The following is a 15,777-nucleotide window of genomic DNA, read 5'->3' on the forward strand; positions in this document are numbered from 1 at the left end:
CAGTAGGGCATCAAAATATTAAAACCAAACCACCAATAACAAACTATGGACCCAAATGCCATGATCTTTCTAGAAGTATTATGGATGATTCGTCCCCAAACTCGCCCTTCCACGTGGTACTACAAGCGTGATATGTCCCCTCGAGAACCTCGTGGGCTTCTTCCTTTGCCTCACTCTCTAGTGTCCCTCCTCTCTCTCTCTCTCTCTCTCTCTCTTTCTCTCTCTCTCTCTCTCTCTCTACTCTTCACTCTCTCTCTTGCACATCATAGGAGGTGGTCCGTGACGTCCCTTATCACAGCTCATACCTTGGTCACTACTTAGTACTTACTACTCCTAGTAATATATATAGATCCAAGAATTTTTCTACCTTGTGTCAAGACCATCAACTCCTCTCCTGTTTCTCTCTCTCTAGTCTCTAGAAAGAATAAACAAATGAAAGACAACTACAAAAAGAAGAAACTAATAAGAGCTTCTGTGCCTAGTTATAACTCACAAGAATACATAAATGGAGTAATTAAAGCAAGAGTAGATTCAATATTTATAAGGAAGAAGAAAACTCCTCCTCCTACTACTACTACTACTACTACTACTCAACAACTTCTCCTCATTGGTCTTCGACTCAAAGAATACTTACTCTACTCCAAGCTCAAATCCTTAATACCTTCATCCCCACATCATCAGGTACCCATATTATATTTCAATTGATCTCTTTCTCTCCCACTTTCACACACTCCTCTTACACTCTTTAGATCTAACTAACATGTCTCTTCAGGCGTGGCGTTCTCTAAGCGTGTTTTAGGTCAATTTGAACATAGGTAACGTGTAGAGTCAAATACATGAATACGAAAAAAAAAAAAAAGGACATGTCTTTTCAAAGAACGAAACGACATGTCAAATGTCTTATGTGACGTGATTAAATAATTGGATTTCAACACGACACGATACACACATAATAGTGGCATGACACACTCTAGACACACTCATGGATTTCGACACGACAAGTTACACACATAATACTAACACGACACTCCAGACACACTTCATGTTTGCCATTTTAGCGTAGCGAGAGTTGGTGTCATTTGTAATCCAACCACCAATCTTTCACAAACAAAGTTAACACAAGAGTCGAAGCAAGGGCATAGTTCTACGTCAAGAAGTAAAGTACAGTTCATGTGTGGCATAAAATCCCGGAACTTGTGCAGAAAATGTAAGAATCCCTTGGGCCCAGCCACATACCAACACGGCACGGCACAAACACGGTCTTGTTGTACCAATGTAGTGTCTATGGCCAGAGATTTTGCCCTAGCCACGGCACACTAGGCTATCGTATCTAGCGTGCATATTCCGTGCTCGGCACGACACGGTAGGATATTGTGCCAAGCACGGTAGGGTTCGTTTGCCACCATTATATTGTGTGTAAATGTAGCTCACACAGTGGTAGATTGTTACATTGATTGAGTTTGAGATATTGCATAATATTTTATTTATGTGAGGTTACTAGATGGATGTCTATAAAATTATTACATGTGGGCTCGATCCTTTCTTCACATTGCTTGATGTACGTACAGATGCGCAATTCTCCAAGTGGGGCACCAGAAACACTCGAGCTAAATGAATCTCAAGAGCGCCTAATACGAAAAGATGTAATAGAGAATGAGAGAGTCGATGAACAAGACGAGTCACCATCTTCTTCATCATCATCATCATCACCGCAAGTAAAAGTAGAAACACGAAGAGAAGTTTTCATGGGGTCTGTGAGAATAAAAAGAATGGAAGATGCTATTCAAATAAGCACAATAGTTGAGAAAGATGTTTGTTTAACATCAACCCTATTTGGTATATTGGAAGAAGAGAAGTTAGATATAGTTTTTGAAAATCAATATAGAACAGAAACTAGAGTTGCTCACACCATTCAGGTAAGAACAAAAACAGGATATGATATTGAGGGTTTGGAGAAAAAGCTTCGATCTTGGGCTGGATATACCGACATGCCATGAACATGATAATGGTGATCATGATGATGCAAGGGATTAAATTAGAGTAATATAGTAGCTTATTTACTGTTTGGTTGAATATCAATTTTTTCAATATTGAGAATTTATGTAGAATTTTCAGTTTAGATCAAATGGAATCAAGCTTTAATGGACCACCTTGGGTGAATAGAGAATGAGTAAGATATTTCATTAATGTATTTCACTAGGTTCATGCATGGACTCCATAAACTACTAGGTTAAACCATCTAGGTCATTCATGAGATAAGTTACCTAGTACTGCTAATATGGTCCCAATACATAGCAGTACAGTTTTACAGTTTTCAAAACAAAAATGAAAGATCTCCCAGGCCCTGTTTAGATTAATCTTGGATCTACTGTTTCTGAGTTCAAAGTTGTTTAGGCACAGACTTCTGATGTGTCCAGCAGAACAACATAGGTTGACGGCACTCAATCGGCCTCCGGGTCTAAGAACGGCAGATATAATGATGAAGATGATCATCACAATCATAATCAATCCAAATATAAGATTCTTCCCTTCAGGAAAATGGAGAAGGCTATAATCGGTGTTTCGTTCGACTTTATCTTCTTCACATTGATGGATATGGTAGAGTGGTGGAGGTGGTTATCCGGCGTTAAGGGCGGTTTTCCGACGATAATGGCGGTTTTCCGGCGACTATGGCGGTTTTCCGGCGACAATGGCGGTTTTTCCGGCGACAATGGCAGTGTTTCGTTTGTTTAGTTTTTCTTTTTTTGTCAGACCTTTAGGGTCTCCTTTAATGGATCTTTAGGATCCTTTTGTCAGACCTTTAGGGTCTCTCTTCACGGATCTTTAAGGATCCTTTGTGTTTGTGTCTAGTCCAATTTTTTTCCCTTCATGAGGTACTTTGCATTTAAACATATGTAACTCTCATGAAGTTTTCTGACGAGAGAAATTACAAATTTTCATCCATGTAACATCGTGATTTAATCACTTATAAATGGAAATGGTCCGCGTGGTTTCAAAAAAGAAAAAAAATTTGTATAGTGATCTGTATGATGATGATATTTCTACTTAAATTTTCTGAACATTGTAACCATAAATTGCAAAATATCGAATTGTCTCAACATCAAAACGAAATTTCATATTATTTATGAATGTTTATTGCATGAATCATTATATTTTTTATATCTTCATTCTTAATGTGAAATCCATAATGTATTGTTCCATCTTTATATTATTTTTTCATAGTCATATTTATACCTTCAGGGTTAAGAAATATGTCAAGTCCCATTTCATCGGAACAGAACCCACGTCCCATTTCATGCTGGCAAAAGGCACAAAAAATGTCCGAAAACCGGAACTGAATATCACCTACGAAATGGAATAGTGCTAAGAAATATGCTAAGTCCCATTTCGTGGGAACAGAACCCACGTCCCATTTCGTGCTAGCAAAAGGCACGAAAAAGTCTGGAAATCGGAGCTGAATATCACTAACGAAATGGAACAGTGCTAACAAATATGCTAAGTCCCATTTTGTAGGTACAGAACCCACGTCCCATTTCGTGCTAGCAAAAGACACGAAAAAGGTCGGAAATCGGAACGGAATATCACCAACGAAATGGAACAGTGCAAAAAAAATATTCTTAGTCTCATTTTGTGGGTACAGAACCCACGTCCTATTTCGTGCTGGTAAAAGGCACGAAAAAGGCAGGAAATCGAAACTGAATATCACTCACGAAATACAACATTGCTCAGAAATGCCTCCAATTTCGTGGGTTCAGGACCCACAGAACATTTCGTGCATCCTTAGATCACGAAATGGTACAATTAATTTTTGGTTGAGTTTGCGTGTTTTTCCTGTCGTTTTCTATCATATAAATAAACATTAAACAGAAGTGATAAATACTCAAAAAATTCAAAACATCAATTATATTTCGTTTTAGTTATTAATATATACTGATAGTTCTCGATTACATTTCCCAAAAAATATTAAACACGTGTGAATCGGAAATTTTACGAAACTCAAAAAAGTTAAACTAAATACTAATCAAAGGACCATGAAAATTTTCCATCGGACCCGTACCAATCAAAGCCTTATAACTACCATATTGTGCTTCAAATAACTTGTGCTAAGCCCAATAATTTTCATTTTTTACTTTTTTGTGGAAAGTAAATGGTGGGACAAAAGGCAGAGGTGAAAAATCCTTTAAAGTGACCCAAAGACAACGATCATTTTTATAAGGAGCAAGAACGATCATATGCCATTTTTGTAATTCAGTCAAAGTCAGCAAGAAGGTCAAATTCATGTTGATTGATAATATCACCACTAGGAGGGCAAAAGTCTCTGCTACAACAAATTTACATAATGGCATACAAAACCAGTTTTTATGGGGAGCGATATCCTCTGTGCACATTATAATGTCTTTTAGTCGGAGAATGATATCATTATGCCACATGAACTTGTAAAAAGCTTCATTCGTGGCAATATGATCATACATCTTAAGTTGAATTTCTGTACCCATCGTTTGACGCCCTTCAATAGTTGCTTTACTTACAACATGAAAGCGAGCGTGCCCGTTCCCCGGGACATTTACAATCTTGTGGACAAATGGTTTCATGTGAATAGGGATTGAGTTCGAAAGTATTGAATCTATCATTGGAGGATATATCATTTTCGACTGACATTTTTGTGGGATGAGTTTATGTCTTTCAAATACCTTTATCTTGTTTTTGATCTTCAAGTCTAGTTTTTCTTCATTCATTTGGTTAAACTGGCTATTCGTATTTGATCTTTTTATATCAGACATAATCTCGGCATACCCTACTCTTTGCACAACATCATCATCTTTTTCTTCTTTTATCTTCACTTAATCTCCCTTTTGTATATCTGCCTGTTCTTTTTTGGCTTTATCTTTTGCTGTCTTTTTATCTAATTTCTCCTTTAATGTTTTTTTCTAACTTCTTCTCTAGTTTTTCTGTTAACGCTTTTTTATTTTAAGACCGACCTTTTCCAACAATCTCAAAGCTAGATGGATTCCTTTTAGTCGACCTATCATTCTGACTTTGCTTTTTTGAAGGCCGACCTTTTCTAACAATCAGTTCTTGAGGTTCTCTCATGTTTGTTGTTTTAGGAGCACTGATTAACCTTAGTTCAATTCTCATATGCTCTCTCTGGTTGTGAGGCTTTTATATGTTCATGTAGAACATCATAGTTCGCTTGCTCGACCTCATCAAGACATCATATGACAATTGTCTCCAATATCTATCGATTGCATCAAGTGGTATAGGAACATTATTAGCAAGTTACTCAATCAACTCATGTTTACAAGGTAAACCATGCGTACGCCTAAGTATGCAAAGGCAAACATTCTCACTCCTATAATAATCAACCTGAGTCGTCTCTTGCAACATCATATCCGTCGCGCGGTGTGCAACCACGTTTCTTAATTTGTCGAAAATCTTAATTTGATGGGCATGCATCACCTTTCTCAAATTAGTCTCAAATGAGTATGGGAGGCCAATAAACTGAACATCTAAGCACTTATGAGAAGCTTCCCAACATGAAACAAAATTTCCTGACGAATTATTCAAGAAACATTTCAACTTCCTTTGTTCTTCCTCGGCTCTAATTGTTGATGTGGTGACGTAATGTCGTATCTAGTTTGTCAAAAAATTAACAAATCTCTCTTTGTAGAGTGACAACCATGTATCATGACAATAACTTACTAACTCTATGGAGACTTTTCTTTATTTCTCTACGAGCTTATTAACCCAGGTCTTGTATAGCTCATCAGTATCTGTCCACGTGACAAGTTGCCATTCATTGAAAAACTCATCAACCATTTTGACTTTGTCAAGTTTCTTCTCACGTGCATCCATCTTCTTATCCTTATCTATAATCTTTAAGCGTTTTCCAGCCTTGGCCCGGACATTCTTGTTTATAAGCCATATACAAAGTGTATGTTTCGCATCTAGAAATACGATCTCAATTGCATTTATCAAAGTGTGTTCCCTGTCAGTAATGAATACAGTAGGAGAGTCACCAACACTATATAACTGTCGCACACATTCCATAACCCAATTATAATGTTCCGTCTTTTCGTTGCTTATAAATGCGTTTGCCACTGTGAAGGTCTTCCAAGTCGACGTGGCTGACACCAGGGACGGATCCAGGATTAAAGAATAAGGGGGCCAATGTAATACGAAATTGGTTATTTTCGTTTATTTTATACTCCACTTATAAGAAATAAATTTGGTATATAATCTGAAAAAAAGAGTATTACCATTGATTAAAAACTACGGTTTTTGTTAATTTTATTTTACTTTCATCACTTGGAGTCGTCTTCTAAATAGAGATTTTGGAGACAAACCTTTTGTTAAAAGAATCATAGTTTTTTTTTTTGCGTTGTCTACTCCATTTGAATGAATGTTCTATTTCTCAAACTCAGAAAGAAGATTAAAATGTCTATTATTAAATGAGGTTTGCAAGATAAGAAATTGTTAGTGTTCTCTAAATTCATAAGAGAAAAATACATGTTAACCCAAAAGAAATAAATGTTTCTTGGTGAGGTTGGACCCTTATCACTTGGGTTGTAATCCAAGACTAATACCAGAATGCCTACAAGACATTACTTGATACTTCTTACGTTTTCTTTAAATTAACTTTTTTGAAATTCATGAGTTTAACGGAAACCGCTACGGGTCTACAGCTAGGTCGAGGGGGGCCATGGCCCTCTCTGGTCTAGTTGTAGCTCCACCCCTGTCTGACACTACGTGGAGCAAAGGGTGTTTGAACTTGTTGATTTTATAAGTGCAATCAATGACAACAAAGTAAGTAAAAGACAACGCAAGTTGAACACTCCTAGGATGTGCAAAAAACAAGTCATTTACCTTTTCGGAATTTTCATAACATCTATACTTGACTACATAGTTGTAATCCATGCACAACTTCATGAACTATTGCAGCACTGGCCTACCTTCACTTTCCTCACACTTGAAATTTCGTTGTGCATTGTACACAGTCCTCATTGTTAAAAAGTTATCTTTCTTCGTTAGTTTTATATGCAACAATATATATTTGCGGCGTGATCTACTCTTAGTTAATGCAACAACTAATTCTAGCTCATCTTCTTTGAACCTAGCTGCATGTGCATGACTTGTGAGGTTTTTCTCCAACTGGTGGTTGTGGTGTCCATCGAGTAATTCAATAATCCACTTGTCGTGAGGTACGTTATATATATTTGACCTTTAAACCAAATGGGCAATCAAATTTAGAAGAACCCGTACGCCTCCTTTTACTTGGGTTCGTATTACAAAACCCAGTTTTCCCTTTGTAGCTACCAAAAACACCGGTTCGACTACACCGAAACAAGGCATACGACCCGTTTCCTTCATTGTTTACTGACCTCTCCCCTTTTTTAACAATAACAAATTGAGCTTCTATAGTAGTTTTGGTGCTACAAACTATTGTTGCATCCCTCGAATCAAACAACTACGACATATAAAATAATACATTCTGTGTTTTACAAGAGTGAATCAATTCATACATCCGTAATAACGGTAACAAGGTGATCCACAAATTACATACCATGTCTTTTGGAAATAAATGTTATACATCGACAAATATTGGAATAGGTGCTTCATCTCCGGACATTAAAGAAGCATGTGAAGCTAGTTTAAAACACTGAAAATGAATGAAAAGGAAATAAGTATATAAATAATCTAAAGGAATAAAAAAGGTCACTAAAGCATTTCGTGGACTAAGTATCCACAAATTATATCGTGTCTTCGAAACCCACGAACCCTTTCGTGTATCTGCCTGTCACGAATTGTTTCCGTACATCCACGAAACGGCTTTTTCTAGTTCACAAAACTCCTTCAAAGTTTTGAACTAGTTGGGATTTTAGGTTAAAAAAATCAAAATAAATAAAGAAAAAAAGTCATTACCTCTTCAATGTCATCTAAACCCCAACCATGATTCTTGGTTTTCTTAAGTGATGCTATCTTGAGCTATACTTCCATCAACCTTATCAATTTTGTTAGGTTCTTTCTCCATATCATAGGGTTTAAGAGAGTGTAACCAATCTGAAATTTTTGAAGAAAAACAAAGTTGTTTAATGGTCCAAAGATGAAGATGAAGAGCAGTTATGAACAAAAAAAAATTTTGACAGAAAAATCATGAATATGAAGAACTTGAAGAACAATAGCTACAAGTTTTAAAACACATTTTTTTTGTTTGATCCTAAGAAGATTTTGTAGGTTTTGTTTGTTTATTGGAATAATTGATTTTTTTTTTTGTTGAACTTAATAATTAATTAGTAAACCATTCAAAATTTGAAATTATTTTTTGAACCCCTAAATTTATTTTCCTATAACATTTTACAAAAGAAATTGGTCAAACCAAATTGACCATTCTTTTACCAAGTCTTCACACCCTGGAGAGTTTTCAGAGTTCCCCAAAGCGTTGGCTTTTCATAAATCATCAAGATAATTAATAATTTATTTATAATGTAATCATACTAAATAAGAAAAAAAGAAAAGAAAGCAAGTTTTGAAATTTACATTGCACACATGAAAGTAATCATAAATCTTTATATAACTAATTATTTACTTACAAAATTAATCATACTACAGTCAACACTTGGTTTCCCAAGTGGTTCAAAGTGTTTGACATAAACCCCAAAAACCGTGAGGTCCTATGTTCGATTCTTACGCCTCTTTATGTTGTTGGTATTTAGGTCTCTTGCATTATAAGTTTAACTTAAGCGGTTATCGTGTTTATCACATCTTCATGATGTATCAACGTCTTGTAACGACTAATGTATATCGTAATCGATAGTCGATTTCTCAAAAGAAAAAAAACATACTACATGAGTAAACCTAATGATTTGGTAATCTTTTGTTCCCTCCAAACACTTTAACATCCTTAATATTTTGCAATTCTTCCTTCATCTTCCCCTTCCAGCTCCGCCATCAACTTCAGCGCCACCAACACTCTTTGCGGCCCTCACCACCATTCTCCTTCATTTGTCCCATCTTTCTCTCTCTCTCTCTCTCTCTCTCTCTCTCTCTCTCTCTCTATATATATATATATATATATATATATATATATATATATATATATATATATATAGGCGAAGGGGAGGACACTTTCGTTGGAACCTTGTCTGATTTTCGAGACGAAGCTTCGTCAGAATTTAGAGTTCCCGATCCAGGCAAAGCGACCTGAATTGGATGTGGAAGGCCCAAATCCAGACGAAGATTTATGACGAAGAACGAGCAACCAAGAAAAGTATAATCGAAAATAAACTAACACACAGAGTACAAGAGATTTATGTGGTTCGGTTGGTGAAATCTACTCCACGACGAACAATGACGAGATAACAAGATACATAGGGATTCGTTAGAATCCCAGAAAGATAACTCAAGGATTTCAGTTTATATAGCCCTTGGAAACCATAATCCCACTGCCATACCGCCTCTTTTTTTCTAATTCCTGGAATATGCATGGATACCTATTACCTTAATAACCGCCTTAACCCTGCCTCGCAGATCAGGCATCCTTCAGCAATCAGCCATGCGACACCGGTGGGCAATTACCATTACCTTGAAAACGATTTCGCAGGTCGCGGACCGGGCTAAACATCAACTCATATTCAAGACACTTTCAACAAAAGATCCCGACCAAGGAATCATACCCTTCCGCAGAACTGAGATAGAGAGAGGAAGAGACATAGACTGATGGAGAAAAAAAGGCAAAGAGAGAGGAGAGACAAAAAAAAAAAGAGATGAGGACGAGGAGGGAAGGAGAAAAAGAATTCTGACAACAGTCCCCAGTAGAGTGTCGGTTGGCGACTCTCCGCGACATCAAAAGAAGGGTGTACTTGGGAGAAAATTCTTAATTTCTAAGCATGAAATTTTGTACCGCAAAAACTTTTGTTGTTTCTTCAAAATATCGATCTCAACAAAACTATAATAGCTGCTTGGTTCAGAGTTCAGTTTCTTCATTTTCTGTCCATATTTTGCTGACCTTTCAGAACTTCAAAAATCCAGCAATTCTTACAAATTTGCATTTATACTAATATCTAGCGGGTTCAACGGAACATGGCTAAGTATCAGACCAACGAACCAAAAACATTGCTCCGCATTGCCATGTGCATGGGCCTAAAGTGTCCATTAATGTATATCTAAGAGTATCCATACCAATCAGCGGAGTCGCACTAAAATAAAAAAATATATTTACTTGATGGAGAGAAACCATGGGAAATAACATTATGAAACATAGAGAGTTCTAACTCGGTTTCATGTTGGTAACTACAAGTTGTTAGTTATAAGCACATCAATGTCAACAAGGGGAGAGAGAGAGGATTAAATACCAGGACAAATGCACATTAGGAAGAGCAAGAAAGTACGCAAGTTCTATTCATTCATCACTACTATCAGGATATACCATATTTGTGGAAGAGAAGCGAAGAAAGATACATACTCAGTCCTGTGGTCATCAGATCTAAACATCATTTCCTCTATTTGTTTGTTCATAATCTACTTACTCTCTCACTGTGTCTGTATATAGAAATTATTACTCCCCCCTCTTTACCTTGAATAAATGCAGCTTCCAACTTTCCAGCTAACAGAAAGAATCAGAACCCAAAGAAAGAAGAAATACAACATACTACGCGCCACTATTGACCCTGCTTTTCCCTGCATCACATGTTCCACAGTTACCGGGCCGCTTCTTGTCAAGTCGAAGTGAAGGAGTAAATCCATATATTCGCTTTTCCCCCATGACGAGTTTATTTCGTTGCCAGTAACTCCTGTGCTACTTATGTGGATCATCCCAGCAGTAACATGGTTTGTACTTGAAGATTGTGACGTTGACTTCTGTCCAAGTGATGCTTCCTCAGCAAGTAGTTCTGAAGCAAATGCAGGAGGAGCAGATATCGATCCTAGCATTCGACTGACCTGTTTGGCGATAGTACTATCCCATCCATCATTGTACTCGACATCTACACGAGAAAAGATACATGAGAAAGTTCACTAATTAAGGGCAGATATTTAAACCACAACTACTAAAGAGCATACATAATTCCTTTCATCCAGTCAGTTGCCTATAACATCGTCTACGGATTCGGACTTCTTCCCAGGTATATGATTTTGAGTGTCATCATCTAAAACCTATTACATATTCTAAAACCTACACAGGAGTTCAAACATTAACCCAATGACAGTTTGGGATCCATTTCTGAATTTTGTGTTACATTTCCATGAAAATGTCGGAGCATTAACTTAAACTGGACAAAAGGTATATTTCAAGCACGTCCATGGAAGACACTTCCCTCATTCCCTCATGAGATCAATTGCATGGAACTCAGAGATATGAACAGACTACCTTGGTACACATTCTCGTTTGATATCAGACACAACAATAGCTTAAAAAGTACGATGGAGTTTATGCATTCTCTGTTGTGGACAATTGAAACAAACTAAAAGCTTAACTTGTCCCAAAATAAGAACTTTTACCTGGTGCATCGTTCTTGTTGTCTAATTTATGCTCCGAAGAGGAGGCATTTTCACAATCCAGTGTTTTTGACAGAACTGAGGGTTCAAGGTATGCTTGTTGAAGTGCCTTCTCAGCCTGCAGAGAGATATATTAACATAACCAGAAAACTGCATATTTTACATCCAACAGACAAAAAACAAAACATTGAGTACTGTGTTTTACCTCCTGGGGGGCACTTAATTTGTTCAGATTAAAATCATTGACATCTGAACTTTTAATAAAATCTAAGTCCAAATAATTCAAGTAATCTTCAGAGGCATCAAAGTATGTAGAGTGATCATCAAACATTTGAAACCCAGATTTATCAGTCTCTACAGGATTCCCAAGATCGTCAATTTCTAAATATAACCCATCGTGAACAACTGGTTGATCATTTGTAGCAGCATAGTTTAAGAATTCCTCTGTAACTAGATCATCATTTCTGTTATCAACAGGATCCAACAAGTCGTCAAGCTCAAAATATTCATTTTTGACTGGTGCCTGGTCCATCTGGAACTGCTCCGGGAAGTCAAAGAAATCTTGCTCAGGCAGATCTGCTTGTATATCATTTTCATCCGAGTCAATAGAAGGCTTTTGATCTTCATCAAGTAAGCGGTTAAGGTCCTCCACAAACTTCCCATCATCCTCAGTATCATGGTCCACCAACACAACAGCATTTAGAGGTGGAATTGTCAGGGCAAGATTCTGGAACAGATAAAATCAGGAAGATTATATAGGGAGTCCAAAATCACAATTTGTATATAATGCGTGAACCATTACCTCCGACCTTGAGCACAGACATAATTCAGAATCTAACTCATCAGTCATCACGTCATTTACAAGGTTCATTTTCAAGCACATGCCAAATCGCATATGGTGTGTTAAATCGGGTGAAAAGTGTACGAGTATCATGAAGTTATTGATTACCAAGTCATTCTAATATACTAACTTAGTACAAATCATCAACACCTAGGATCAATAAGTTCCTTAAGATATTTTGTTGTGTATGAATATCAGAATATGAACAAAGAAAAAGATGAAATGATGTATATAAGAACAATGTCTAGTTGTATTTCCTCACTCTGAGATTTTATTACAAACATTCAAATAGAACAATTCACAAATATTTTCACCTATACTCAATGCCGTTCCTTGCGAGGTTACTTGTTTGTAGGAAATCTAAATTATTAGACTTCCTGGAGTGATTCAATCTTACCCCTTAACTTATTAATAACGATGTCTTTGGTTCGTCATCATTTGTATTAAAACTTTAATAGCTGAAGAAAAAGATGAGCATACCACCTGATTCTGAGCATCATCTTGGGGAGGACTAGACTGTTCATCACCAGCAACTAAATACCCAACACCAACTTCTTCTCCCGGAATTGAAACATCTTCATCCCATTCTTCCTCGATGAAAGGCGCTCCATACTGCTCCCCGTTCTTCGGCCCCGTTCCACTTTTCTGAAATATCCTACATAGTACAAATGCCTCCTACCCAAAACCAAAACAAAGCAAGTATAGCATAAGAACCAACAATTCAACTATAATTCGATCTTTCCTAATTGTTCGAATCCACATAAATATCACCTGAACTATGCCTGCTTTCTCTAATTGGTCATCTACAAGTCGATATTCATGCATAACCCAATTAGTCCGTTCACCACGAGGAGCTCGTCCGATATGATAGACAAGAGTCTTCTTCATACCCACCGTCCGGTTTCCCCTCTGAATCGACCTATCTTTACCAGTCGTCTTCCAATAACCTTGGTCGGTGGCTCTATTAGTTCTCCATCCATTCCCATATTTCTTATCTAGGGCACTAAAAAAGTACCACTCGAGGTCTCTACTCTTTAATCTCGACTGACCTAAAACAAAAACCCTAATCAATCAAAATCACAAAATAAAATGAAAAAAAAAAATAGAGTAGTAAGAGAATTAACCTGGAAGATCCCATGGTTCGGATTTGTATATGTCGATTTCAGAAATTGCATCGAAACGGAATGATTTTCCACAAACCTTTCGCTTGAGATAATAACTAACGAGTTCTTCATCAGTCGGGTGGAATCGAAAACCAGGAGCAAGAGCTGATGATAATGATGATGGTTCACCTCTCATCCTCGATGACTTCGAGTCAGAATCAAGAAGATTAACAACAAAAGAAAGAGTATAACGAAGATTGAAACTTTTAGGGTTTTTTGAGTTGATTTGGGGAAGACGAGATGATGTTGAATCTAAACAAAAGGAAATTTCGAAGAAAAGTCCTGGATTTGCTTTTGCTATTTCGTGATTGACTACGATATCGAGGGCTGGTACGTATTTTGGCGCGTGAGGGAATAGAGTGTGTAAGCTAATGTTCCTGACTTCGCAATTAGCAGGATTGAATGGGCTGAATCTGAATTAGCTGAATTGTTAGAAGTTAAAAAAGTAAAAGTACTTTTACTTGTTGATAAGTTATTTCACTTCAAAAAAGTCATAAATGATTTAAAGTTAGTTTGGCAAAACACTTGTTTATAAATCAAAAAGTCAGTTCGGCAACAACTTTTATATTTTTTGCGTAGTTTTCTCACAACTTACTTTATCATTGTTTATCCTACGTAAAATGAATTCAGATTATAATGAGACATAATACTCACTCCTAATATATATATAAAAGTCAATTTTTTTATACACAATGAAAACGAAGCATAATGGTAAATAATAAAGTAGTGACAAATGTTATTTCTATAAAAAAATATATATATATATATTTAATAAATAAATAAATGAAGAACAAACAACTCTTTTTTCGAAGAACAATATGTAATATAGTTACTCGATATATAATTCACTTTCAAATTATAAACATTTAAAACCATGTAGATATAGTTATATTTATAATGGTAATCGATAATGTGCAGTCATACTGTAACGTATCATATCTCTGGTAACACACATTTCTCTCTGCGCTTCTTGAGTTGCTCTGAAAGGTCTCGAATTTTGAGCTTCATTTTCCCCACTTTCTTCAGAAACAATAAAGTTTTCACTTTCATAAATCCTGAGCATATCGTCGCTCAACACATGTTTTCTTATAAAATTATGAAGTGCACACGCTACTATTACGATGTTCCTCTGCTTTCGAAGACTAAACCGTGGCATTATCTTTAAAATTAGGAATCGAGTTTTCAATACTCCAAAGCATCTTTCAATCACATTGCGCAATGATGAATGTGCATAGTTGAACTGCTCTCTACCAGAACGCGGTGCTCTACTAATTCCTCTGTAATCGTTAAGATGATATCTCTCTCCCTTGTAAGGCACTAAAAAAACGTTTACATTAGAATAACCCGAGTCAACCAAGTAGTATTTCCCTGTTATTGATTATTTCTTATAGGTGAGATGTACCAACAGTGAGTACTGTTCGGATAATGGAGTCGCTGTCGTAATTACTGATAGTGGTTCGAGCGGTAACTCTGACTTCATACTTAGTAGGCACGCCTATGTGAAGATGGCTCAAACCAAATATTTTGCCCCTTTTTATTGGACCGTGGTGTGGTTGGTATTGAATATAGAAGGTACATAAAGAAAAGCTTAACATACTACTATGAGATGTGGAGAACATTCAAGTCGTTTTATATTTGTCTTGGTTAATAGACCGTCACTACATTTCGAAGTTTGTTGATTTCTGTACAAACTTGTGTGAACTATATACTATGTGCCGCTTTGTGCAAAGTTTGTAATTTCCTCTATGTTTTTTATGCATGCAGGGTTTCATGCAGCTCCCGAACAACAATATCACTTTCAAAATTGATGAGAGCAGTACTTACCCTTCCTACTTGGCCTTTGTTATTTGGTATCGACAAGGCAAGGAAGATATCACTGCTGTTCAACTCTGTGAGGTATATATATTATATACAATCACTTCCTTCACCATATAACCTAAATCCGTTGTTACAAAACTTTTACGGTTATTTAAACTTTTAGTCTTTCTACCCATTGGTTAACAGTTTAATGAAGTAAGGATTGAATTTGATTTTGAAAATGCAGACACAGAGTTTATCTTGCAAGCTGTTAGATCGGAGCCATGGGGATGTATGGACTACAATCTCCCCTCCGAGCGGGCCTCTGTCGATAAGGATGTTGATTTCTGGTATTGATACCGACGATGAGAAGTGGTTGGTTCCTGTTAATAACATACCATCGAATTGGAAAGCAGGAGATGTATATGATTCTGGAATTCAAGTTTAGTTACTAATTAATCAAGAAATATATTTAGCTAATGATTC

General features: G+C 36.6%; 2 protein-coding genes and 1 pseudogene across 3 annotated transcripts; 2 read left to right on the forward strand and 1 right to left on the reverse strand.

Moving 5' to 3' along the window:
- The first annotated feature begins 239 nt into the window (after positions 1-239).
- LOC147558166 (uncharacterized) lies at positions 240-2,149 on the forward strand. Its single transcript, XM_086659704.1, has 2 exons — positions 240-681; positions 1,569-2,149. Exons 1-2 carry the CDS (start codon positions 433-435, stop codon positions 1,995-1,997), a joined length of 678 nt encoding a protein of 225 aa, XP_086515830.1. The 5' UTR covers positions 240-432; the 3' UTR covers positions 1,998-2,149.
- Positions 2,150-10,367: 8,218 nt separating this feature from the next.
- LOC147558167 (NAC domain-containing protein 53-like) lies at positions 10,368-13,998 on the reverse strand. 2 transcript variants are annotated; one of them, XM_086659706.1, is made up of 6 exons: positions 13,456-13,998; positions 13,103-13,380; positions 12,815-13,006; positions 11,696-12,217; positions 11,494-11,608; positions 10,368-10,979 (listed from the first exon to the last, which is right to left on the reverse strand). In XM_086659706.1, the coding sequence occupies exons 1-6, from the start codon at positions 13,628-13,630 to the stop codon at positions 10,567-10,569; spliced, it is 1,695 nt and encodes a 564-aa protein (XP_086515832.1). In that variant the 5' UTR covers positions 13,631-13,998; the 3' UTR covers positions 10,368-10,566. The 2 variants fall into 2 exon arrangements, with proteins under 2 accessions (XP_086515832.1, XP_086515831.1); XM_086659705.1 differs by having other exon boundaries at positions 12,812-13,006; positions 13,456-13,989.
- Positions 13,999-14,719: 721 nt separating this feature from the next.
- LOC147558168 (expansin-like B1) lies at positions 14,720-15,739 on the forward strand (annotated as a pseudogene).
- Positions 15,740-15,777: the final 38 nt, after the last annotated feature.

Source organism: Eschscholzia californica, unplaced genomic scaffold, assembly GCF_041429995.1.
Source record: "Eschscholzia californica isolate CP2 unplaced genomic scaffold, dmEscCali1.0.p SCAF_2, whole genome shotgun sequence".
In the NCBI taxonomy this organism is placed as follows: domain Eukaryota; kingdom Viridiplantae; phylum Streptophyta; class Magnoliopsida; order Ranunculales; family Papaveraceae; genus Eschscholzia; species Eschscholzia californica.